Raw genomic sequence first — 27800 nt, 5'->3', positions numbered from 1 at the left:
TCTGGGCAGCCGAGAGCGCGGCGCGAGCGTCACGCCAGGGAGCGGCCCGTGCGCGTCCTCCTCGGCGCCCGTCGCCTCCTCCGGGAGCCTCTTCGTGCCCTCGCGCGCCAGGCCCGTGGCCGCCAGGACCCGCGGTGAGGGCTGCGTCGGCCGAGGGGAGACCGAGAGGGCGCGCGGGGCCCCGCCCGCACCTCCGCGGCCATTTGGACGGCGGCCTGGGGCGGGGGGAGGGGAGGGGACGCGGGGCGGCCGGCGGCGCGGGGCCGGGCGGTGGGAGGGGCGGCGCGGCGCCCGCGCTTTCCCGCCTCGGCACGCGCGACGGCCCGCGGGGCCAGAGAGAAAAGCCGCCCCCCGGGGGAGTGAGCGCAGTCGTCCCGGATACGCGGGGAGGCAAACTTTGAGGTCGGGGCTCCTCGCGGCTCGCTGGGGCTGCGCAGGGTGGGCCGGCCGGTCGGGGCGGCCGGGGGCGAGGGGAGACCGAGCCAAGGGGTTTGGTGTCCTCCGCGCCTGCAGGTCCACAGCATGTCCTCCTCGGGCACAGCTGCGGAGGGAGAGGCAGCCCCCGCCCAGCCCGCGTCCGAAAAAGAGCCCGACATGCCCGGCCCGAGAGAGGAAAGTGAAGAGGAGGACGAGGACGACGACGAGGAGGAGGAGGAGGAGGAAGAGAAAGGTGGGGACAGGACGTCGTCTTTCCTAGTGATGGATTGTACCGAAAACGCTTTTTCTGGCTCTTTGTGCACTTACAGACGCTCAGTAGGAGTGATTATTATTTTTTTTTTTTTTCAGTAAGAATGTAGAATTATCTAGGGTTTGTCTGTGTGTGCGCGCGCTCCGAGCAGCAGCGGAGAAAATAACTTTGTGAATTCTATTTTAAAAAGAACAAAATCCTCGTTCCGTTTACTTTTCACCAGCAACAGACGTTCATAACATTGCACTGTTTGACAGGAAGTTTCTAAGTTTCAGATCTGTTTTTTTGCTTTTTTTTAACTGCTGGCCTTGGGGTACTACGGTAATCTTTTACTTTTGCTCTTCAGTACACATCCTTTGCGTTTCGAAATTGTAAATCTCTGACAGTAAGAATTGAAGAAGTTGTTAATGCTAGACCTGGAAATATTTTAATCGTTTGAGTATATTTGTTGAACTTAAGCAGACGTTCGTTTCAGAGGCTTGGGAGAGTTACTTTCACAGGGAAACACCGGTGAAAGCGGTTGCTCCTTAAAATAGAGTACGAAAGCAGTGAACTGTGAAAAGAAAGTTAAAATAAAGAGCTCAGAGTTGTCTCAGTTTTGGTGTAGAGGGAGAACAGTAGTGATCTATGTGACTGGACGTTTGAAACGGGGAGAACCTTACAGAATCGAGGAGTGGTCCTGCGGTCAGTCTTGAGGTATGCCAGCTTCATGAAATGTTTCCAGCCACTTAAAACTCCGTGTCAGAGATCTTAGCATTCCTTGATGATATTAGCCCAATCTGGATTTATTTAATACTTGATTACAACTCAGCCAAACTTGGGAAGAGGTTTGAGATTTTCGTCCCAAACCCAGGTTTCACTGTTGTGTTTTTTTCCAAGCCTAAACCAGTCCATAATCAGCATTTTATGAATACAATCTGGGTTGAGATTACTCAGTGTGCTTTTTTATTTGTCTAAAGTGGTAGGTGCTCTAAGAAGGGAAGCATGTCTGCATTTAAGTACAGAAACGCTTAGGAGAGAAATACGGATTAATTTTAAATTATTCATAATTAATAACTGAAAATTGGCTGCAGTATCTCACTGCTAGTCCAAGACTTTCTCAGCACTTTTTCCTGCAGTTTTTGCTTTTGGATACCAATGAGATGATGAATTTCTTCATGTCAGGAAAAAATTATAGAAGTCATGTGTTCAATAAAGGCACTATAAATGACCAGTACAGTAATGCTTGGGAGATTGATAGTTCAAATTGTGGGGTTTTTTTTTAAACATGACAGTTAAAAAAAAAAATTGCCCAGGCAGTTTTGTAGTTGTCTTAAATTTGTTACTGTTCTCTTTTCCTCCTCTGAGGAGTTTGTGTATCAATTTAAATGGAGGATGTTTTTATCCTACTTAGCCCTGAAAATATAACTCTACTAGTGAGGCATCTAGAAACACGGCACTGAAATTTGTGCCAAATAAGGTGTGGAATTGACTTGACTTGGCAGCGGTTTGGGGAGTGAGGGGAAAGGTGGCAGGAGATGCCTCATAAAAGATGACTTCGAGGTTTCTGTCGTTGGCAGCTGGGTAGATTATACTACCATTTTCTGAAAAGTAGAATTCACGAAGGTGAGTGAGTGGAGATGATTATGACTTCTGTTTTGGGTGCATTGAGTTTGGCGCCTGTAGGACATGAAGTGGAGCTGTCCAGTTGACAGTATGAAGCTCAAGAGAATGCTCTGGACTGGAGGTAGACCAGGGAAGTCATTAGCTTATAGATGGTAATCAACAGCCAGTAAAGGACATAAATCATTCAGGGAAGGAAAGCCGGGTGATCTTCAGAGTTGCTTTAGAGTGCTGTCTGTCCATTCTTCGTTCAGCTAATACACGCCATGGCCAGAGCACACCTGCTGGAGTCCCTTTTTTTTTCCTTTTTTTTTAAATTTCTGGGCTGAGCGTTACATCTGCAGATCTTGCCTGTCTTTCAAAGCCAGCTCCAATGTTTTGATCCTTTTTCCATAATCCTAAAACAATGACTCTTTCATCAACTCACAGAACTTCAATTTTATCTTTCTTGAAGTGTATTATCTTCTTTGGAGTATATTTGAGTCTCCTAGACTCTAGTAGATATAGTCTCTTTTCAGGAAATATTCAATTTCTTTTTTTAATATTATTTTTATTTCTTTATTTGGCTGCACATGATCTTAGTTGTGGCATGTGGTATCTAGTTCCCCAACCAGGGATCAAACCCAGGGTCCCAGCATTGAGAACTGAGTCTTAGCCACTGGACCACCAGGGGAGTCCCTCAATTTCTTAATCCTCTGTTGATGCCCACTTAGTATCTAGTGCAGCTTTGCACAAAACAGGCATTCAGGTGAATGAATGGAAGGCCTTCTAACAATATGTAGCGTCCTCTTATTTGTCTGAGTTTATCTCAGTCAGAAAATAAATGGGTTTTAGAAAATCCAGCTTAATATTTTAAGTGTTAAAGTATATACTACCTAGCTTTAAAAAATGCAGTCCAGACTAAACATTGCAAAACTTTTTTCCCAAGGTTTTATGACCATTATTATGAATATCATTTATTGAACTACAAAGTAATGGTATCCCAGTTGATTGCCTTAAATGTTAACTTGCAGAATTTTACCCTAGCTGTAGTAACTAACCTGGGTGCTCTGTCTTATTGTTCTTCTTTTTCTTTGTTCTATCAGCTTACTAAATTACTGCTTTCCTTGGATATCTCTTGAAATTCTTTTATCTCAATTTTAACTTGCTGTTTTCTGATGTACAGTAAACGGAATCCCAATAAATAGAATATGTCTAATCAAATTGTAGGTTAATGAGCATATTGGTGATTTTTCAAAAATTGACTTCTGTAGCAATAATTGTAGCTAGATAAAAGTTTGTTTGCTTTCTGATTTTTTTTTTTTTTTGAAGCACCAGTTCCTCTGTTAAGTTGGCCAGGTCAATAAAATATTACATTTTTAAAATTTCACTGATGATACTAACTTACCAAGTATTTTCACCTCTGTTGTGTCATTTGCTTCTCTAAATCATACTTAGGGGGTACTAGGTTTCCACAGTTTTTTTTCTCCTACATGTTGATATAATACATCCTTTAAGCTTTTTGTTACTTAAGAAGTGTTAAATTAACTTCTAGAAAAGAGCCTCATTGTGGAAGGCAAGAGGGAAAAGAAGAAAGTAGAGAGGTTGACGATGCAAGTCTCTTCTTTACAAAGAGAGCCATTTACAATTGCACAAGGTAAGTTTCTGTTCCTTTCATTCTGTAGTGAAAATGCCTCAGTATACAAAATGATGGTCAGCAATGTTTAGTTTTTAGTGTTTATTAAGTACTAATATATTATAGGTGTAATTTAATTTGTCCTGTGAGAGCAGAAGTTATATGTAAACTAAGCTCTAAAAATAATTCTCATTAAATGTTCTAACACATAATGGGTGTTTAACATGGTATTTCCACCCCCCCCCCAGGAAAAGGGCAGAAACTTTGTGAAATTGAAAGGATACATTTCTTTTTGAGTAAGAAGAAAACAGATGAACTTAGAAATCTCCATAAACTGCTTTACAACAGACCAGGAACAGTAAGACCTTTTTTATACTTTTTACCTAGTAGTGTACTTATGTGTTAAAATACTTTACAACAGGAACATAATTTTAGTTCTGGAAAGGACTTTAGTTCCAGAACTAAATCAACTAGATCAATCTCAAATCCATACAATGTAGCTAGATATAGCCATTAGTATTGTAACATCCAGAGCTCTTTATATTGTTGTTTTTAAGTGAAAGTCGCATCCGACTCTTTTCGACCTCATGGACTATACAGTCCATGGAATTCTCCAGGCCAGAATACTGGAGCGGATACCCTTTCCCTTCTCTAAGGGATCTTCCCAGCCCAGGGATCGAACCCAGGTCTCCCGCATTGCGGGCAGATTCTTTACCAGCTGAGCCGCAACGGAAGCCCAGGAATACTGGGGTGGGTAGCCTATCCCTTCTCCAGCAGATCTTCCCAACTCAGAAATCGAACTGGGGTCTCCTGCATTGCAGGCAGATTCTTTACCAACTGAGCTATCAGGGAAGCCCATAGTTGTTTTTAAGCCAAACTAAAATTTCAGATTGTGAAATCAAAGTTTTGATTTAGTGATCTTTAACTGTGTTAGAAGAAATTTATTTTTTGAATGTTTCTAGCCATTCAGAATAAACGATACAGAATATTGTATCTCCTTATGAGGAAATATCTGATAAACCAGGGGATAATTTTTTGCCAGCAGTTTGTTAAAATAAATCAGTGTTTCATTTACTGATCATAATACTGTACACACAACTTCAGTGTTCCATACACCTGAGGACACTTCGCTTTGGGCTATGCATGGGCAAAGTAAAGCTTGACATTGTTCGGCTGTCTGAAGTGTCGTAAGCTTTGTTTTCATGTGTGTTACCTCATTCCACCTTGACAATAGTCTGATCTACACAAGTCCCATTACTGCTAAATGGTATTGACTTTGGGAGGGACTCTGTTCTTTACTTTTTAAAGAATAAATCCCTGACTGTCTTATTTGAAAAATTAATAGTACTGGTAACTTATGTTACTTAAGGAAGGAATTTTTTTTTTTAAGTTATTTATTTATTTTGGCTGCACTGCCTGGCTTGTGGAATATTTATTCCCCAACCAGAGAATGAACCTGGGCCTTTACAGTGAGAATGGGGAGCCAAAACCACTGAACTGCCAGGGAATAAGAGTGTCTTTTAAGTAGTAGCTTTCCATATCCCTGGGTGTTATCAGATAACATTTAATTGTGGTTTTATAATTACTCGGGAAGTTTCCCAAATGAAATACATTTTAATTGAAATTGGTATTTTCAAAGAATTAAGTTTGTAAACATTTTATAATGTTAGTATTTTAGTAACAAATGCACTTTTCCATTGTGAATTTTAAAATGTGGAATAAACCACTATTGTAACGTGGAGACAAATGTGAAAAGAAAAATGTTGGCTTTGAAATTTTTCTTGTTTACATTACTGGGTAATAAGTAGCATTAATAATAGGAGAAACGTTTTCAGGTGTCCTCATTAAAGAAGAATGTGGGTCAGTTCAGTGGCTTTCCGTTTGAAAAAGGAAGTATCCAGTATAAAAAGAAGGAAGAAATGTTGAAAAAGTAAGTTATCTTTATAAATAATCATGTTTAGATTAATGTGCTTCAGCTTTTTTTTTTTTTAACATTTAAGTATAACTGCCCTTACATTTTCAGTAGACTGCTGATTCTTTGCTTTAAATTCCAAGACCATGTCATCATAAACTATTAACTTGCTTTCTGAAAAATAGTGGCTATCAAGATTATTGAAAGCTCAAAGACATTTCTGTTCCTTAGAAGAATGATACACAGAGGTAAATCATTCGCACAGCTCCAAATTCAGAAGGTCCAAAGGGAATGTAAATGTAGTAAAAACTCTTCCACTCCTATTCTGTGTCAGCCACTCCATTCCCTCACTTTTAAGTGCCATTTAAACTACTTTGAAGATAATCAAGTTAATAGAAATAATTTCCACCCTAATGCAGACAAGATGATATATTCTTTTTAAACAATTTTTTTAATGAGATGATACATTGTTAAAAGTTTTTTATTAAGTCCCCTGTAGTTTAAAACTTGAATATTAAATATGATTACCTATTACCTTCTTTGAGACATTGTCAGTAGGAATACTCGGGGGGAAATATAGTATTTAATCACCGGCCACAAGAATTAACAAGTTTGTGAATTTTAAGTAATGAAAAATTTTACATAATTTTCTAGTGAATGAAGTAAGTTTTTTCTTACACCACTATTAAAACTTAAATGGTAAATGATGTTTTCTGTTTATAATAGGTACCTGGCTATATTTTGTGCATGCACCAGTCAGGATTATTGGGAGTGCTTCTAAGATTCAGAGAAACACTGGCTGCTTGCTTAATGTTTGTGGCTGAGCCAGTTGGGTTAGCTCTTATCTTTATATTGTGGAGAATGTTTATAAATTTTCCTACGTAATCACATTGGCTTTTTCCGTTTTCTGTTTCAGATTTAGAAATGCCATGTTAAAGAGCATCTGCGAGGTTCTTGACTTGGAGAGATCGGGTGTAAATAGTGAACTGGTGAAAAGGATCTTGAATTTTTTAATGCATCCAAAGCCTTCTGGCAAAGTGAGGATCAATTCTTACTATTTCAGTAACAAATCAATTCTTTTTAGCCTCTCCTTTCTCTCTCTTTTTCTTTAATGAACATTTTAATAGTTAGCAACATTGCTATCAATATTCAGTAATATCTTCTACATTCAAAGAATTTTCCTTTGGTTGACATACACGCAACAATTTTGATAGAGAAAACAGAGAAGGCATACAGATGTGTTCTCCCTTATCAAGCATAAAGGATGTAAGATTAAGAAAGATAGATAATTGTTACCTAAATGTCAAATGGGACGGAAATACAAAGAATCCACAGTTATGTATCTAGAAGACACTTGAACAGTAATAGGGCTGAGGAGGAAGTGTTGGGCTGGTGAGGGAGGGTGTACAGTGTGTAATCAGATCCAGAAAGACAAGGTAGTGTGCTCGAGCCAGAGCACACTAGATACTGGAGTAAGGTGATGAAAAAGGGGTGAAAAAAGCTGGCTTTTTGAAGTTTCTTGGGTTGGGTTTCCAGAAACATCAAGAGAGCCCAGGAGCTGGACAGGGGAGTGAAATGGTCTTACGGTTTTTGCCATTATTCTAAACTCTGGATTCAGTTGAGTAACTCAGTCTGACCCCATGAACTGCAGCCCGCCAGGCCTCCCTATCCATCACCAACTCCCGGAGTTTACCCAAACTCATATCCATTTAGTCGGTGATGCCACCCAACCATCTCATCCTCTGTTGTCCCCTTCTCCCGCCTTCAGCCTTTCCCAGCATCAGGGTCTTTTCCAGTGAGTCAGTTCTTCACATCAGGTGGCCAAAGTATTAGAGTTTCAGCTTCAAATCTGGATTAGATTTGCCCAAATTGTTTAACAGTAGCAAAGGACATCACTGAATTGAAGTGTTATTTATCTGAACTTGCCTTTTCAGCTTAAGTCCTGTAGCAGTTATTTTCATATATTCTCATCGTAATGGGAAAGAATTGAGAAGAGATCTAGAAGGCCTAAGCGCTCAGAGTCCATTAGTGAGGAGAGAAGGGCGTTAAGATTAGAAACCTGGGAAATAACTCTGGGACTTTTATTTTTGCCTGCTCTTGGTCCTGTTGCTATTAGCTGGACAGTGATCCCTAAGGATATTTTTGTCATGTAGCTACAAATTGAAGAGGTGATGGGGATGGAATTCTCATTGGTTTATCTAAAAGATGAGTTGGAACACTGTTTCCCCAGAAGCAGTTACTAAGTTGCCTGAATTATGAGGAATGTGTTTAATTCAATTTTTCCTCAGTGGTTTTCAAATGTATTTAGCTTCAAGACCCTATCACTCTCTTAAAGTTAGTGAGGACCTCTAGAGCTTTTGTTTTATGTGAGTTATTTTGATATTGGGTAGTGGTGACTTAGTCCCTAAATCGTGTCTGACTCTTTGTGACCCCATAGATGATAGCCCACGAGGCTCCTCTGTCCATGGGATTTCCCAGGCAAGAATGCTGGAATGGGTTGCCATTTCCTTCTCCAGGGGATCTTCCTACCCCAGGGACTGAACTCAGGTCTCCTTAGTTGCAGACAGATTGTTAGAGACTGAGCCACCAGGGAAGCCCATTTTGATATACACTGTATTCTAAATTAAAACTGAAAAATTCTAAAATAGCAACAGGCCCACTGCATGTTAACAAAAGTAATATTTTGTCTGAAAAAAAGCTATACTTTCCAAAATTTTAATGAGAAGAATGACATTCTGTTTTTGCAGATCTGTTTGTGTCTTGACTTAGGACAGATCTATTCTCATTTGCTTCTGCATTTCCTTCTGTTGCAATAATGTATTGTTTTGCTTGAAGTATAAGAAAAAATCCAACTTCACACAGCTATGTAGTTAGAAAAAGGGGGGATATTTTAAAAAGCCTTTCCAGTAATTTTGGATAGTCTCCTTTGATACAGCAGTAAACCTCCATAGTTTGGGGGGGGCGGAGTCTTAAAGGTTAGCTGTAATGTAGTATCTAAAATCATGCTAATAAACTTGGATCTTTTACCTGTGTGTGATTTTCTGATAGGTACCCTCCATTTGGAAAATAGTGATTCCCTGAATTACGCATATCTTCCAAATGTTAGCACATTTCACTGTCAAAAAAAGACATTCATTAACATAACTATTATCAGGGGGGGAAAATCTTCAAGTACTGGGAGGCTGTCAGGCCCATGATAGTGGAGGTGAACTTTCCAAAATTTAATTTTCACTTGAAACTTTGAAATTTATCATTGGAAACAAGTGCTGTCGGTTTGGGGTATTGTGGGGTTTTTTTTGAGGTGACAGACTCACATTCATTTTTCAGAATATGTCTTTCAAATGCGAAGTCTGAATAGGCATCATTTTTCAATTATCCTTTTAAAAATAATGTTCCAGAGAAAAACGTAGCTAACTTTGCAACCCAGTGAACTCTAGCAGCCTACCAGGCTCCTCTGTCCATGGTATTTCCCAGGCATTTTCACTGCTCAGTTGCACAAATGCTTTTCGTCAAGAAAATCCGTGAACTTCCTCCTGGAGCCAGAGTACTGTATGTGAACCTCCCATTTTGTTGTACGGATGTTTTGAAGATGTACTCAGAGGTTAGGTTGAGAGTCAACATCAAGGACTAGTGTGTGGTTGGTTATGAGGTGGTGAGGAGTGAAATGACTACAAACCCAAGTTTCTGCCTCAGGCTCCGTGAGGTATCAGTAGGTTTGCCTACCTTTGTTGCTTAAGCAATCACTACAAATGTCAGGGCAGTGAAAAGAGCAAATAAATACTCTCTTGGTATTACTATGAAAATAGTTCTGACCTTTAGGGCTTTGGGGAAGGTCTCAAGAAACTCCGGGGTCCATGAACCATACGTTGAGAACCATTGTTTTATCTTTTTTTTAATGATGTCTTATTCTAATATCCATTTTTCATATCTGATTCTGTGTTGATTACTCCTTAATCTAATGGTATCGATCTCAGGGTATTTTCTATGCTACCATCTGCTTCCATCATTTAAGGAAAACACTATAAAGTCATAAGTATTCATCTTTTCTGCTCTAGAATAGTCTTAAAGGTGCTTGAAAGGGTTGATTTAACATTGTTTTACTCTCCTTTTGTACTTCTATCTTGTTTGTTAGATTTTGTTCCTCAAAGGGATGGATGCTCTTGACACTGGTTTCTGATGAATATATTCAACTATTTTTAGAAACTCTTAAGGCACTTATATATTATTAGTTTAAAAAAATGAAGATCTCTTCATTTATTTTTAGAAGTTGAATTTTCTTGATTGGGTTCTTGAATGATGAAACATCCTTTCATTTTCTTGTGCAGATTTATCCAGCACCCCCCCTCCCCATTCCAGTCCTCATCTTAACTGATTTCACATACAGATTATTTTCTCAACACCTGCATCTGGTTCCTGAGCTGACATAGGGAGATCACTTTTTTCAAATATATTCATATCTTGGATTTCATTTAATGAGTAGTGAGTTTAGACAGAGTTAGCTTTTCTCCAAACACATATCAAAGAATTCATCAAAATGGATTGGTTCCTGGTAATGGCAGTAGTTCACCTAACGAGATTATCTGTATATGTTTATCCTAGGAGATTTATGGAGAACCTCTCTGAGAAATATCTTTGTCCACTAACTTAGTTTCTGGAGGCACCTAGATTGACTGTTTCCCAGTCTGCCTTTAGAAGGGTAGGTTGGGCAAGTTGGAGGCTGTCCCGTGGGTTGTAGATAGCCTGAAAGTGCCACATTACACAAAACAGCCACTTCTCAATTTTGGTGTGGGTAACAGTGACTCCAAAGCCTGAGAGTTTCCGGAAGGGAAGGGAGCTGTGGTTCGGCTCTGTTCGTGAGAGATACTACTTGAAGTTACTGAGAACGTGTACACAATTGTGTATCTTAAGATTATGTTATGGAATTTTCCTTAATGTTTCTGCTTATTGTAGAAAATAACATAGGCAAAAACAAAGACAAAAGATATGCATAATTTTAATTCCGTAGTATATATTTTTTCAGAATCTTTATGCAAAGTTACTTTATGGTTTTCAATTTCTGAAGTTACCAATTACTCCCCTAAGAAAGCATTTAAAAATTAAATTTGTTGGTTAATATAATCAAATCATTTTCCTCATGTGATCTCTGCTTTTTAAATATGCAAGATTTAATTGAATATCAAAGTAATGGCAGTGGCACTTATTTTGTAGTTCCTAATTAGTTTCATAATTAACATACTCGACACTTACTGCTTACTGTGTTTAAACACTTACTGTGTTTAAAATCAGAAGTGAGAATGTAATCCTGGCATTACTGAAAGTAGAAGAACCCCTAGGTAATATGAATATAAAATATATGGTTCATAAATTCAGGACGTGTAAAGTGAGGTTTTATTTCCTTTATGGATGATGTCTCTCAGTCTGTTGATTGGAGGAAAGCAGGAAGACAGTGACAGTTTTAATGTTGATAGGAATGAAATAAATGATGAGTCTAACTGAAAATATTGTCCTGATGAAGTATAAGTAGACGTCTTAAATGTCACACAGTGTACACTCAGACTTCTAGTCCTATATCAGTATGTGAAGAGTCTCTTGCCTGGGTGTTGAGAGTTCTAAACAAAATGAAAAGCTATTGGTAATGCAAGCAAAAAGGTTAATGTGACACGTGAAGTTAGAGGTATATTACTCTGTAAAGCTGCTAAGCTTGTGTCAGGAAAGAAGCTGTTGAGTTGAGAGGTACTTATCAGAAACAGGTGATTGACTTGGAACTGTAGTATCTCATTGGTATTCTCTTAAGTCCTCACTGGTATTTTTTATTTTACGCAGCCATTGCCAAAATCTAAAAAAAGTTCTAGCAAAGGCAACAAAAAGGAACGGAACAGTTCTGGGATGGCCAGGAAAGCTAAGCGAACCAAATGTCCTGAAATCCTGTCAGATGAATCTAGCAGTGATGAAGAGGAAAAGAAAAACAAAGAGGAGTCCTCAGAGGATGAAGATAAAGAGAGTGAAGAGGAGGTAACACGTTGGCGCTTTTTCCTCATTTCTTTTCGTGCGGAGAGTTAAATATTAGTCTGTATAGTAGATTGGTCAGAAAACACATACATGCCATGTTGGTGATTTTTAATTCCAAAGACACAGAAATGATGAAGTGTAAACCCTTTGTTTTTCTTAAGGAGATTTTAGTTTTATTACTGTGCCAGAGTGTAAGAGTTGGAAGAGAGGTTGGTGTGGACTGGATTTGAGCTGGACCTTGTAGACGAGAGTACGTAAATGAAGGCGGGGCGGGAGTGCGTGTGTGACAGTACCATAAAAGAGATCTTAGGAGAATTTTTCCATAGTATACCAGTATTTTTTAATTGACTTGTGCTATTTTATTCTGTTTTATGCAAAAAAGGGATTTAAGGACCACCATTTTATCTCACTTTGGGATTACTTAATGAAACTGGCAGCATTTGAAGTTTATTTTGTTGGTGGGCAAATTTTGTATCACTTAGGAATGCCTGCCATTTTCTTTTATTTGGGAATATTTTTTAAATGTTGGGACTTTAAAATGTTGTCCATGGTGGCTCAGTGGTAAAGAATACTCCTACCAATGCGGGAGATACGGGTTCAATCCCTGGATCAGGAAGATCCCTTGGAGAAGGAAATAGCAACCCACTCCAGTATTCTTGCCTGGGAAATACCATGGACAGAGGAGCCTGACAGGCTACAACAGTCCATGGGGTTACAAAACAGTCACATGACTTAGCAACTTAACAACAATGAAATGTTGAGAATACTTAGTTTCCAGAGAGTTCGGAAAGAGAGTTGCTGAACCATTTAAGGGGTTAGCTTACCCTCTTCCTGAAATGTACCTTGAGCCAAGTAGATGAGGACGAGTGGGTACAAGGAATGATTTCCTGTTGTTAATAGTGGTTTGCTGACTGAACTTGTTTGGGTAATCTCCCTTGTTTTACTTAGGGACTTCGTTAAATTAACATGGCTTGACCTGGGTGGAGATGATTTTTCGGTGTGGAGGGAGGGCTGTCTTGGGCATTATAGAGTTTGCCTACTAGAGGCTAGTAAGCACACCCCTGCCCCCAACCTTTAGTTGAAACCAAAAGTATCTATAGACATTGCCAAGTGTCCCCTGGAGACAAAATCACCTTCAGTTGACAACTACTTTATTGGAATAAAGATGTGGTAAACTATGTTTTTAAAGGTTTGTGCTTTGTGTTTGTCTTTGGATATTTAAAAATCCATGCGTGTTTTAACGTCAGATTCTATAAAGACTTCTGTAAAGCTAAGTATGAAACACTTCCTAGTTTTAAAAAGAATAGTACAGATCCAGCAGGTGTTTCATAAATAGTATCTTCATATATTTTTGGTGTGAGGAAGATGAGTAATTTGCGCACTGAGGTTTTTATGGAATAGATTTTAAGGAAGTGGGAGGAAAACATGTTATATGTGAATATGTAATAGTAGCAATTCTGCAATAGATTTCCTCATTCAACACATTTTTGATTATCTACTATGTATATTCATTAAACTTTTCAAAGGCAGCTTTAAAGCATGAGAAGTTGTCTTAGAATATAAACATTTAATTTTTTCATAGAGGTACTATGGTTAGGAGCATGGTCTTCGGAAACTGAGTTCAAATCCCAGCTATGTTCTGATCATCACTGTTTGGCTTTGGGCAAGTTACTTACAAATTCTGTATTTTAATTTCCCATCTGTATAATGGGGATAATAGTAGTAGTATCTTCCAAGGGTTGTATTAAGCACTTAGAGTATTACATAGCACAGTATTAAGTAAAATATTAGCTGCTATTACTGTTATTATTAAGATGACATTTTATCATATGTAAGATTTCTAAATCCAATCTTCTGTCATTACTAAGGTGTAACTTTAAAAGTGAGGATATTTTATACTCATTTTTTCCTTCAGATTATTGTCCCTTTGTTCTGAGTAGAGTTAGTTGCTGTCGGTAAATGCAGATAACTCCTGATTCATGACTATGTTGGTTGTTGTATAAGGATCACACGTGGAACTCTCCCACTACAAATCAGAGCTTTTCTTTCTACCGTGCCTTAAATGAGGGTCTTGTTAGGAATCCAGGTCAAATGATGAAAATCCATAAAGGAAAGAAAACACAAAAATGCTTTTCAGACATTTAGAATTAGGTTGGTGCAAAAGTAATTGCGGTTTTACATTGTTGAACTTTGCCATTTGATATTGGAGTACTTTTTTTTGGAATACATTCTTAAATGTTACATTACTCATTTTAATATGCATTTCTCACTTTTTTTTGCTAATGACTTATTACTTGCTGTTTATATTTATTTTAGACTATAGAAATGATTGTTAGACATAAAGCAAATTTGAGCAATTTTTTTATTCAAGTTCAAAATGGGTTGTAAAGCAGCAGAGACAACTCACAACATCAGCAACATGTTTGGGCCAGGAACTGCCTATGAAAGTACAGTGCAGTGGTGGTTCAAGAAGTTTTGCAAAGGAGAGCAGAGCCTTGAAGATGAGGAGCATAGTGGCCAATCATCAGAAGATGACAGTGACCAGTTGAAAGCCATCATCAAAACTGATGCTCTTAAAACTACACAAGAAGTTGCTGCAGAGCTCGTCGACCATGATGTGGTCATTAGGCATTTGAAACAAATTGGAAAGGTGGAAAAGGTTGATAAGTGGGTGCCTTGTGATCTGACCGAAAATAAAAAAGTTTTTCTTTCGAAGTGTTGTCCTCTCTTATTCTACACAACAATAATGAACCATTTTCTTGATCGGATTGTGATGTGCAACAAACAGTTGATTTTATTCAACAACTGGTGAAGACCAGCTCAGTGGCTGGACCAAAATGCAGCTCCAAAGCACTTCCCAAAGCCACACAGGCACCAAAAAAAGGTCATGGTCATTGTTTGGTGGTCCCGTTTGAGCCACTACAGCTTTCTGAATCCTGGTGAAATCATACCTGAGAAGTATGAGATGCACCAAAAACTGCAGCACCTGCAGCCAGCAGTGGTCAACAGACAGGGCCCAATTCTTTTCCATGACAACACGTGACTGCATGTCACACTTAACTAACACTTCAAAAGTTGAAAGAACTGGGCTACAAAGTTTTGCCTCATCCACCATATTCACCTGATCTCTTGCCGACTGACTACAACTTCTTCAAGCATCTCGACAACTTGCAGGGAAGATTCTTCAACAACCAGCAGGAGACAGAACATGCTTTCCAGGAACTCGTCAAATCTCACAGAATGGATTTTTTCACGCTACGAGAATAAATTTATTTCTCGTTGGCAGAAATGTGTTGATTGTAATGGTTTCTATTTTGATTAATAAAGATGTGTTTGAGCCTAGTTATAATGATTTAAAATTTATGGTCTGAAACCACAGTTACTTTTCAACCAACCTAATATACAGTCACACAATATAAAAGCTGTATCGTCATGCTGTATGGTTTTTCTGCTTGGGCTGGTATTGACAGACTTCATAAAATATACTAGTAAAATCTGGACTGAGAAATCTTTGTTTTTCCTGTTAAATCACCATCTCGCAAACAGTTACTTTTCATTTAAAGACTTTCAAATTTAGGGCCATTCTCACAAACTTTATTGTTGATTCTGTTACTGTGAAAGGCTCCAGTTGCCTTTGAAAGGTAAGTGCTGGCAGGAAGGATAGTATTTCTATAGTAACTTTGTTTTCCCTTTTTCTTCTATTTTTTGAAGACTCAGTTAAGTGGCAGCCTCATTAGGGACTTCATAAATGGAGATGTTTTTGTTCAGTACTGTGAAAAGACCTCTTATTTCTAAGAGGCCATACAGAAGAGTTGCTGTTAGATGGGAAAATTTGAGGATTGCATATAGATAGAAATTTTTTTGCAGATTATTTTTCCATGTAAAATTACTTTGTTGATATTTTTTATTTTTATTTCCTGAAATGAATTTTTCCTTCATAGAACTTTTCCCTGTTAAGATTAACTTCTTGTTCTATTTTAGATTCTTGGAATAAATAAATGAACTTGTTTGTTTCTTCTTTCCTCTGTAAATTGAGAGCTTTGGATCGTATAATTTATATCGTATTGCTGAAGTCAGAAGTCTTAAGCAGACATCCAGTTCCAGTTATAGTGTTCACTAGCCAATTAAGTGAGGCTGAGTATTATTCACCCGGTCCTTTTCATATTTAGCTGTGTGAAAGACCAGGATGCTTAATTTGTAAGTAAATTTATTATTTTTAAAATACAGGATTAAACTCACTGAAAACTACTTAAAGAATTGGCAGGGTTTTTTGTTTTTTTAGTCTTTTATATGAAGTATGTCACATTTAGCGTGTTAGCCAGCAACTGCTGAAATACTTTGTTTGAGGTTCTCTGTACCTGTACCTCTGTTTCTGTGATACACAGTGAGGGGCTCACAACCATTTTTCATTCTCTTTTTCTTTAGAATTAATTCAAACAAGAAGATGCTCTTTCTGAGAGTGACTGGGTAATAATTTCTTTATAAAAGAGCTGTTGTAAACCTCTCTATCATTTTGGCTCTTGGACATTTGCTTATTACTCAGGGTGGTAGAAGGAGAGCATTTTGGAACCAGGCAGAAACTGGTATGTGAGGTTTCTTTACAAAGAGAATAGAGGTTTAATTACTTATGAAAATCAGTTGATTCCCATATTGGAATAGAATTTTTAGGAGAAGATTGCTGAGATTAAACCATGCTCAGGCATGCCTTTCACTACGTGTCACCTTAAGCACAGAAAACTCACTGAAGAGTACAAAGAAAGGAGAAGCGATGCTTTCCACGTTAGTGAAGACAACTCTAATAATATTTTAGATCCTTAAGAGCTAGCTTAGTGCTTCTTCAGTTTTTGTTTTCTAGTGTTTTTATAAACACTCTTTATGTCTGGGAAAGTATAAAACTAACTGTGAATATTTACTTTGTGAGTATTGAATTTATCTGAAGATTCCCAAATACATCAGGAATATCTTCAGCTCTGTACTTAAAACCCCTACTACTAATGTCCGAAACAGGAGTTACTTTTTCTTTCAGGACAAGGAATCCACAAACAGGCAATTCTGGGCCAGGACAGCGGCTCAAGAAAAGTATGAAGAATTTAGGGACTATCTCCTCCTGAGCCCCGTCTTGATGTGTGCGGTTTAACTTCATGATCTCAGGAAGATTATTTTACCTTTAGGCATTGTGTCCCTGTGCCAGATAGAGAAGGGCAAAAAGCTTTCTTTTGGTGTTTTCTCCCCTGGCAAGGATACTTTTCACCAGAGATCTCCATGTGCATTGCATGGGCCAGAGCACTATTACCTGGCCACCACTGGCTGTAGGGGAAGCTGGAAAGACCCAGGTGTTAGCTCTCCTGCGTCTGTCGGAGGAAGACAGATAAAAAGTGGGATGTTGAGTGAGCCATCATACAGTGTTTACCCAGTCAGAGAATTTTGCAGTTACAGTTTTGGTGAACATTTGGACCATTTGAGGAATTTGGTAGTTTTGGGAGGGTGAACGTGAAAGCTTTCTTAGCCCTTAATTATGTCTTAAAAAATAAGAACCCCCCCCCCCCCCGTATGATGAAAGGAATTACAGAATATATAAACTATTGGAATGTTTTGTTGGAAGGCAAAAGTGAATAATTACCGAAATAAAATCTTGTTTTAGAGTTAAACTTGCTTTCCTGGCCTCTTGTGGGTTAGAGCAAGGCTTGCACATTCTTTACTCTTGGCGTTCTCGAGTTTTCTCGGCCAAGTTGTTAAAAGGATAGTGTATTAGAAGCTAATGCTTATTTTGTTCATCTGTTCACCCAGTACAACCTTTCTGCTGTGAGGACAGAATTCTGGCTCTGTGACAGGCATCTTTTTTGAAGACCCTCCTTCAATAGCCCTGCTCCCTATAAAAGATAGGTAAGCTTTCTCCCAAGGGTTTTTTTTTTTTTTGCCCCCCCTTCAAAAAGTGCTTGTGTCATTCCCCTGCTTCTGTACCTTCATGGTTATTAGATTACAGTACATTGTACTGTCTGAAATTACTGGCAGCAGTTGGTTTCCCTTTTATCTGTTTCCCTTTAGTGCATCAAAAACACCTACAATACTGATGGTTCTCATTGAACCACTCACAGCATCTTCAGAAATGGCAAGCCAGAATCTAGAAATAAATCGCAGTTTGGAAACTAGCTTTTTTTTTTTTTTTTTTTTTTTTTACTTTTTTCCATTTTTCACCTGATTTTTTTCCGTACATTTTGCTGAAAGACTCAAAGTCTTAACTTTCTGTTTGATTAAATGCAAAAGGTGTTAACTGTTATGAGTTCTTCCAACATTTTATGCTACATAATGTGTTTATTATAATTACTAAAATATTCAAAGTATTTTTTAAAAGACTTAAAATAGGCCAGATCTTAGTTTTTAATGTAATCACTTTTCAGTTGCTCAGTTCAATAAATTGAGAGTGTGCTATGTGCTATTGGGGTTACAGAAGATATTTTCTACCCAAATATCATTTGAGTACTACTTGGTACAGGATTTTAAAAGAAAGAGCCTCTCTGTGTTGATGAGGGAAAGCTTTGGGAAGAGGTTGGAAGAAAACCAGTTGTAATTGACTTTGGGGATAGAAAAGAAAGTTGCACATGTGAACAGAGATGGGGCATGGAGAGGCACTACACACGTGTCTGTGGTTAGGTGGTTTGTCCAGAAGGAAAGCAGCTAGAGCAGTATACACTGAAGCCAGACTATAGGGAACCCACATGCTGGGCCTTGTGTAAGTAATACAACCTCTGGGGACAGATTCGGCATTCTCGTTCCTTCAAAATGATTGCTTATTCTACCTGAGCATTTTGCTAAGTGGAGAAAAAGAGACATAGCTTCTGTCTTCCAAGAACTGACTGTTTAGGTGGGGAGAGCTACCAGTCTTTCAGTAAGCCTTTACTGGTGCATGACAAGGAGGATGGGCTTCTGCAGTGGCTCAGCGGTAAAGAATCCTCCTGCAGTGCAGGAGACCTGGTTTGACCCCTGGGTCAGGAACATCCCCTGGAGAAGAAAATGGCAACCCACTCCAGTATTCTTGCCTGAGAAATCTCACTGATAGGGGAGCTTGGTGGGCTACAGTCCAAGGGGTCACAGAAAGTCAGACACGACTGAGTGACTAATGACAGCAAGGAGGACACTGTTGAGAATCTACCATGTGCCTTGTCCTTTACATCTTGTACCTTGTGTAGTCTTGACTCCATGAGAGAAGGTGGTACATTCTTATTTTTTGCTTTGGATATTAATTATCCAACTTTCCAGAGCTGCTAGTTCATATACTTCTGTCTTCAGCTCTATATCCAAATCTGATTTTAAGCAGTAGCTTTAGAAAAGTTTAACATGGGCATATATCCACGTCTGCTGGTGTAAATTTGAGCCTGTTGATCTCTGATTCTGCCTATTTTTTGTGTGTCTCCAGTAGTTCATGACCTAGACCAGGAGTTGGCAAACTATGGCCTGTATGCAGATCCAGTTTTCATACAGCCTAGAAGCCAAGGGTGATTTTTCCAGTTTCTTAATATGTGTAAAAGACAAAAGAGGAAGATTGTACAACAATGACCATAAGGGGCCAGCAAAAGCTAAAATATTTACTATTTGCACTTCATAGAAAAGGCTTGGTGACAGACCTAGACCATACATTTTTCTCATTTTACCTAGTTTATAGCTAGGTGAGTAAGCTGTGGGGCTTTTAAGAAATACATAGGTCCCCAGCCCCCACCCTTAATTTTTTTCTCTCTCTCAAAGTATACAATCTATTTAGATAAGTTGTGCCGAAAGACTGATAATAAAAATCAAAAAGTTTGGCTAGCTGCTATTGATAGAAAAAAATGTCTTAGCAAGCAGAGTGATTCTAATGAAATAGAACCTTGGAATTAGAATAGATCTTGAAAAGTTGTCTCCAAGGATCTTTTCCCATCTCAATTTTCCAAATAATTACATAGCAACGGCTAAGTGGTATTTCTAAACTTGGCAGTGGAGATCAAGAAACAAGATAGAGTCTCGGTGTTAAGCCGTTCAGTCTAGTTGGCAGGAGGGGAGAGGTCAAAGATTAGGAGGGGAAAAGTACGGGAAAAAGAGTTAAGAAAGTGGCTTGCTCAAGCTGGAGTATTTCTGTCTATGAGCAGGTAGGGAGCAAAGATCCAGAGAGGGAAACCTCACAGGAGGTAACAGTTTGATCTGAGCCTTAAAGGGTAAACAGGAGAGGTTGGCATAAGGAAAGAAACGGATTTGGAGAAAATAATACAAAATTGAATTACATGAAAGGCCCATCTTAGCATCACCAAAAAAAAAAATTGTAGAGAAATGATCCTGGAGCCCATACAGAGTTTGGAAGAAAGGACCAGAGATAGCCCTAATACTGAGTTTGGTTACATTTTGTTGCCTTTCTGTATTTTCTCCCAGCACTTTTAATTCTTTGTTATTATCAGTAACATTTGTATGTAACAGTGGGTTAGATCATGGTATTGACCTGCTGCACTGGTTCAGTTCAGTAATTTGACCTGTGGCTTACAGAAAACTGCAGCTGCTTTGGTCCTCTCTAAGCAGCTAGTGCAGTAGGAGGCACACTGGACCTAACTGGGTCTCGCTTCTTACTAGCTGTAAGGCATTGTTTCACTTAACTGCACAGATGTATTTTCCTAATTTATAGTAATGTCAGTTGTTTGTCATTGTGGGGTTTTGTTTTTTTTTTGCTTTGTTTTTTTAGGTCATATGAGCTTGTGTATATGAAAGCAGTGGTGTACAAATGCCTTTTTCATTTTCCTTTTAATTTTTAACCACGTTTTGGGTTCAGATAAACCAGATCCTGCAAATGATACAGAGATGAACATAGCCAGAAGTATTGAAGTGGCTACTTTATGGCAGGTGCTCTTGTAGTTTTTAGGGACAGAGCTAAATTAGATAGGTGTCTCTTCTCATGGAGATAATCAGATAGGCCCCTAAGAAACTTGCAATGTAGTGGGAGAACAGACATGTAAATACCTACACTTTGAAACACATAAATATGTTAAATGTTTTCTTCGGTGCCTTTTATGTATTCACTCATCTGATCTTCACAGAAGTTCTACAGATACGGCCATAGTTGGTCGAATCTGCAGTGCCTGGAAGGCATCATTTAAATATAGATTGTAAAATGTATCCCAGTGTCTAAGATGTGGGAATGGGGGAATGTTAATTTAGCCAAGTCTAGTATTATTACCTCTACTATGCAGATGCGGAATCAGACACAGGAAGAATAAGTGATTTGTCTGAGAATTCAGAATTGCTGTCTGGTGAAGTCAGGACTTGAATCAGGAAGTTTGGCTCTTAAAAACCTGTATTCTAATTCACTGCTTCACAAAATCTTGCATAACGACAGAGCAAATAAATTGTAGGTCACGTACTGTGGTGGCTGCTGATTAATCAGATTGGCTGAAAGATTTGGAGAAGGTGATTGCTGAGAGAGGTTTAGACTTGTGAGTGAAATTTTCCTAAGTAGAGGAGAGGGAATGGAACTAAGGAAAAGTTGAAAGGTCATGTAGAATTTAAGTGGGTGTGGTTTTTTACTTTCCTCCTCAGTTTTCCCAGGGCCTCTTTTCATTACCTCCCAAGTCCTAGGTGATCTTGTTTGCCTTAACTTCCAAAAATTGTCTATTGTTGCAATGTCAAGGTCTGTCTTTTTGAGATTCTCTGTTTTCCAAAGTACCTAACATCTTTTTCCTATACCCAGTATCTTATATTCAGGGCAGCTGAAGTGGGTTTTAGCACCTGTAAGGCTAAAGCACGTGATGTGAATTATCTGATTGCCTCTCTGCTCAAGATGAAACACATGAGTTTCTACAGTTTGTTACTACTTGGCTTTCACTGTTTCCCTGTGCCAGCACTTACATTATGAAAAAGATACTTTACTGAATTCCTACCATGAGTTTGTCACATAGAGTAATGACCGCCCCCTCCAGGGTTCTTGCCTGGAGAATCCCATGGACAGAGGAGCCTGGCTGGCTGCAGTCAGTGGGGTTGCAAAGAGTCAGACACAGCTGAGCAATTGACACACTAAAGATTTTTTTTAAACTGTAATTTTGTCATTTTAATCTCCATATGTGTGTATTTTGCTTATATTTGATTAGCTCTGAGTTAGTGTTTAAGAAAACAGGATCCGGATTATCCGGAGATCCGGAGATCTGTTTGAAGCTCTTTATTTTATCATGTGACTGGACAAAACCTCTCTGAGCCTTCATTTCCTCATATGTTTATAAAAAGTTATTGTGAAACTACTTTGCATTATTCTAGGAGTTAGGGATACATCAGTGAACCCAAAAAGTTCAAAAAAATACTTGTTCTGTTGGAACTTACCTTTTAGTTGGGAGAGATTGATAATAAATAATAGAATATTAACAGTCCTTATATTTTATAATTTTTTCCCCCAAGAGTAAAGTCTTCTGCATATAAAGTTTTCTCTCCATAGTGTGTAAGAAATGTGAGCATCTATTATTTTTAAAGTTTGATTCTTTACCTCACCTGACTAGTCCTGTGTTGGGATAAAATTAAGTTCCTTGAATGTTACTCATCTCAGAAGTGGACAGTTAGTAATAATTTTTCACTGGTGATATTGACCAATTAAATCTCTCTAGTATTGTTGAGGGGTGTGGAAAGTAGAGGAATGGCAGTTAATCACTCATCAATATATATACTTTGTTTTTATTTCCAGCAGCCACCAAAAAAGACATCCAAAAGAGAAAAGCCCAAACAGAAAGCCACTCCTAAAAGTAAAAAATCCGTAAAAGGTGCTAATGTTAAGAAGGCAGATAGCAGTACCACCAAGAAGAATCAAAATAGTTCCAAAAAAGGTATGTTAGAAACAACACATTTTCAGCAACCCTAAAGATACAACTTATATGCTATAGTATGGTTTTTAAACATATATGAAAAATAGGTAAACTGAAGAACATTGAGGGGAGTATACCAGTTTTGTGTAGTTTATAATTTTTCAAAATTGACAAAAATTTCAGTGCGTGTTTTGTAGGTACTATAGAGCTATCTATAATTTTTTTAATTTAGTACCTTTTGAAGAATCTGATGAATGCTTATAGAATCTTTCCTAATCTGTCCTGAATATTTACTTCTATGTAAGAAAAAATTTTCATGTCATAAAATATCTTACTTTTAGAAAGTGAATCTGAGGATAGTTCAGATGATGAACCTTTAATTAAAAAACTGAAGAAACCTCCTACAGATGAAGAGTTAAAGGAAACAGTAAAGAAATTATTGGCCAGTGCTAACTTGGAGGAAGTCACAATGAAGCAGATTTGCAAAGAGGTAAATTCCTTTTATTTGAAAAAAATCTTTTACCCATCCCTCAGGCTTACATGCTTTCATTCATTGAACAAGTATTTATAGAACTACTACATGCCAGCTGTTCTTGCAGGTGCTGGGGTACCACTTTCAGTAAAGTAGTCAAAACCTCTGCCTTATTGGAGTTATTTTATAAACAAACAATAGAATGTATACAGTGACTGAAGTTGAAGTGATACATTCCAAACTGCATAGGAATAAATAATCTTTTTTCCTAACCTGGAAATAATTTTTATTGATGCATCCGTAGATTGTTAGTTTAACCAAGCAAAATCTCTTGGGCCACCTTACTTTGAGTACTACTATGATAAATGAGAAGGTTAGATTCCAGGTTAGATTCTTAGCTCAAATGTTTGTGAAATTCTTCTGATACTTCTCAGGAAATGATCTAGTCTTGAATATGATTCCATATTCTAGATTGAGATTAGATTTTAGAATCTAGTTTCTTATGGTAAAAGGAAACTAAAATGTTAAATGTACTAAAGGTGGAATATTCCTAACTTTTTAAAGATATCGATTATTGTTTTTCTAATTTATTCAGCATTAGCTGAGCCTCTGCTACACATCAGGCCCTGGGACAGGTGTTAGAAGTGGTATAGGGAAATCTACTCTCATTCTCTATAAATTGTAACAACTTTGGGGAATAGTTAGGTAATATGTTAAAATTTAAATGGCAAGTACCCTTTAACCTAGCAATTCCATTTCTAGGTCTCTATCTTTAAGACATAGTCACATCTACACAAAATGATTTCAATAATGTTCAGCCTGTCTGTAATACTGAAAAATCAGAAACAACCTAAATGGCCTTCAATAGGGAAATTTTTAAACTGTACATCTATACTCTTGGAATACTGTGTAGCAGTTCAAACATCGAAAAACCTTCCAGGTATTTTCAAGTTTTTAAAACAGGTATTTCCCTGTTATGTAAATACAGAAAGACTATATTGCCTTTGCCATGTTCATATGTTTGTATATAAACTCATTTCTAGAGATCTGGAAGAATAATAGCAAACTGATAACTGGTTTCCTCTGAGAGAAGATGACTGAAAGGAAAGTTGAAGGAAGACAAGTACTGTTCATTTTAATGACTTTGTGAACACATTTATGTAATTTTAAGGGGATTATTAATAACATGGAGAGGTCAGGTGAGAAGAACATAGGGTTTTTTCGGACTCTGTAAATTCAGAGAGAATTGTTCGCCTAATAGCAGTTCTGCAGGATGGTAGATGCCAGGGTTATCCCTTTGAGAATTAATTGGAAAGTGAATTAATTAAAGTTTCTGTGTTAGTAATTAAATTGGAGAATGATACAAGCTGATAAAATATTTACTAAGGTCAGGGAGGGAGAGTAGAAGCTTGTGTTAGGCTAAGGGACAGTTGTGAGAAAGGAGAAGCTGAATATCCTGAGCCTTGAGAGATGGTCCCTGCAAAGGTAGAGACAGAACTGTTGATGGATCCTGTACACATGAACTGGAGAAGGGGCAGGTTAGAAAGCTGAGGAAATTCAGAGTAATGCCTTCTCAACTGAGAGCACGTGTGTGGGACACAAGGGGATAAAGTTGCCGCTGGTAAGAATGCAAGGGAGACCTAATTAGAACTCCTTGGGATTTCTAGGGAGGCTATGACGTTGGATACCACGAACTTAACAGGACCATTCTGTTTTTAACTTTATTCAAGTATGGTTGATAAAAGACCATTCTTTTTAAATTTGTTACATTTTCCTCCAGAACTTAACCGTAGAAAAATTGGTAGTTAGACAAATTAAGGGTTGGAGTTTTGCAGAGAAAGAACAAAGGGCAAACAATTAGAGTAATGGAAGTGATTGACCATGTTCGCAGAGGTTGGCAAAATACAGCCTGTGGGCCATTGTACCACAGCCATACCCACTCCTTTGAGTATTGCCTACAGTAGCATTTATGCTGCAGTGGCATGGCTGAGTAGTTGTGACCAAAACTCATTGGAAAGCTGAAAACGTTTTCTGCAGAAAACATTTGCTGACCTTGAATTGTACAATAGGAGTGAAGCCAGCCGGGTGTATATGGGCAGGTCAGGACTAGAAGTCATTGTGAAACTAAGCAGCAAGTATCAGGTTGAGAAATCTAGAGGCTAAAAATTTAGGAGTGGACTCAAAGATATAACTGGATCTCAGTGATAATAGCTTTGGGGAAGGGATGGAGCAGTGATGTGGAGGCTGAAATTCATCAGAGTTGAAAATCATAAATTAAATGCATTAGATGCTATAACAGAGAAGAAATAAAAGGATACCTTTAAAAAATGACAGGTAACCTACCAATATAAAGAATTTAATCCACTTAACTAAGATCTTTCTAGATGGTTTCCTGATGCATGTATATTGTTAATTCAGCTGTACTCCTACTACATAAAACACTGAAAATATTTGCACGCTAGTTTATTTTCTGCTGTATATACACTGTTACTAAAACTACTCATTTGCTGCAGAATTCTACATGGTGAATGAACCATTGGTGGTCAGCATGTACTGTTCAAAGCTACATGTAGCTCTTTGTCCATAGCACAGATTTCTTCATTATCCAAAGAGAGAATGTTCTTGGATTTTTACATCTACTTTTGTTTTCCCTTTTCACTATAGGTATATGAAAATTATCCTGCTTATGACTTAACTGAAAGAAAAGAGTTCATAAAAACAACTGTTAAAGAGGTAACTATCCAGCTTTCCCAGTTTTGATCATTTTGGACTCAAAAGACACAAGAAATTACACGTAAACACTGCATATTTCTCAAAATATTTATGTCACGAAATATTTGTTGCTCAAAATTTCCTCAAAATAGATAGGAAAAGATAGTAATTTTCATCCCCATTTTAGAGCTTAAAAATAGAACATTAGTGACAAAACTTGGCCTCAGATGAAGATACGGGCTCAGTGTACATGGGCAGGCAGTCAGTTCCAAGGAGCTCACGAGACCACTTGAGCACATGGTCCTTCCTGTCCACCAGTTAAAGGCAGGAGAAAATCAACAGTAGCTGTAGTCTTCTATTAATCCCAGCTGATTTCCCAAGGTCACAATAGTAAAGTAGAAGTTTAAAAATAAAGGGAGGTTTTGATTTATGTGTACCACATTCTCTTTTGTTACAGCTGATTTCTTGAGAAAGAGGACAGAGACAGATGACCCATGCCCATGGAGCTAAAGATCTGATTTATATATCATTATACCAGCAAAGAGAATGTATTTCCTTTTCTAAATCTTTGCAAGCGTTGTTGGTAGAACTTCCTGCTGACCTTTTTATCTCAAGTGTTAGGTGAATTGCGTTTGCTGTTTTAAATTGCATTTTTATGCAGTTTTTAGTTTAAATTTTTGCATGGCTACAGTAATTGTCCCTTGCTTTTATAGTTGTATTTTGTACATTTTGGATTTCTTTATATAAGACTATAGATTCTTGAACTGTTGTAGTTTTTAGTGTATGTGCGCAATATTAGCTTAAGTCATACTTTTAATCAAGTAGAACAGAAACTATGGTAATTGGCATTTATACATGCAGAGACTGTTGCAGTATTTAGTAGATAAAATATTTTGAATACACGTCTGTCAGTGTTAAAACCAGTGGCGGTGTGTTCATCATGTTAAAAATACATGAGCTTCAGCAGCCCAGATTACTAAATTGGAACTTCTCTCCTGCATGTGTATATATGTCAAAATTGTCAGCATGACAGGACTGACAGATATTATTTTTGTATTTTTAAAAACGAATTTGTTGTATATAAAGTTTTTTTATTTCTTTTGTGCAGATCAATTTTTAAACTCATATAAGTAGGTATCTTTACAGTTATAAACTATGAAATGACAGTGTTCAACCAGATGGTATGATGGAGCAGTGAAAGTCAGAATTTAGTGAAGAAAACACTGAAGCAATAGATAGTTCTCTGCTTTGCCTCGAAGTGTCATCAGTTTATAGTTTTAGTGTTAACTCTGCAAGTGTCTGTAGATACATTTTATATTAAGGGTAGACCAAAATCAACACATCAAAACTTCAAAAATTGGGGGGATCTGGATCAAGTAGAAGCACATTTGGCTTCAAATAAATATACTGATTTTTAACTGCTTTTGCCCACATAAAAAGCTGGTATTTACTGGAAACCTGGCCACCTTTATAATTATGGTTGAAAGTATCAAGTGTAATGCCAGAAGATGATAATGTATAGACAGTAGTGGGTATCTGACAAAGTATTTTTCAAAGGTGATGGACTTATTTCTAACGTTAAAGAAACGTAACATATTCACAGAATCAGGGGTGTTAAATTTTGGCCATTCAGGATTCTAGGTGATCAACACATGGACCACTCCTGAATGAGACTAATTTTGTCTTTTGATTGTGTTAATAAATTTATTAAATAATCTCTGAATTTTAAAACTGCTGCTTATGTGAGAATTAGGCCCTTGATGAACCACTGAGTGTTTAAGATATCTTTGCATCATAGTACAGAAATTTATAAAAATATGTTGACTGCTAACAGGTATTTTCACAGGTTTGACTTGTTTCTTGATAAAGTTATTAAGACATTAAAGAAAGGTTGAAATAAACAACTAAATGAGACTTGAGAACTGGCCTTTGGTTTTAAATACTTGATTTGTTCCTATAAACCTTGTCAATAAAAACAATAAATCAACACC

General features: G+C 37.8%; 1 protein-coding gene across 4 annotated transcripts; it reads left to right on the top strand.

Annotated features, from left to right (window-relative positions):
* DEK (DEK proto-oncogene) lies at window positions 1–27796 on the top strand. 4 transcript variants are annotated; one of them, XM_052648085.1, is made up of 11 exons: window positions 1–134; window positions 514–670; window positions 3825–3926; window positions 4154–4263; window positions 5741–5835; window positions 6734–6854; window positions 11641–11829; window positions 22508–22646; window positions 22967–23115; window positions 25762–25830; window positions 26267–27796. In XM_052648085.1, the coding sequence occupies exons 2-11, from the start codon at window positions 523–525 to the stop codon at window positions 26276–26278; spliced, it is 1134 nt and encodes a 377-aa protein (XP_052504045.1). In that variant the 5' UTR covers window positions 1–134; window positions 514–522; the 3' UTR covers window positions 26279–27796. The 4 variants fall into 4 exon arrangements, with proteins under 4 accessions (XP_052504045.1, XP_052504044.1, XP_052504042.1 ...); XM_052648084.1 differs by lacking the exon at window positions 26267–27796 and having other exon boundaries at window positions 22511–22646; window positions 25762–25897; XM_052648082.1 differs by lacking the exon at window positions 26267–27796 and having other exon boundaries at window positions 25762–25897.
* Window positions 27797–27800: the final 4 nt, after the last annotated feature.

This window comes from Budorcas taxicolor, chromosome 11 (assembly GCF_023091745.1).
Source record: "Budorcas taxicolor isolate Tak-1 chromosome 11, Takin1.1, whole genome shotgun sequence".
NCBI lineage: Eukaryota > Metazoa > Chordata > Mammalia > Artiodactyla > Bovidae > Budorcas > Budorcas taxicolor.
Note: the sequence above shows the minus strand (reverse complement) of the source record. Positions and strands in the feature narration are given on the sequence as shown.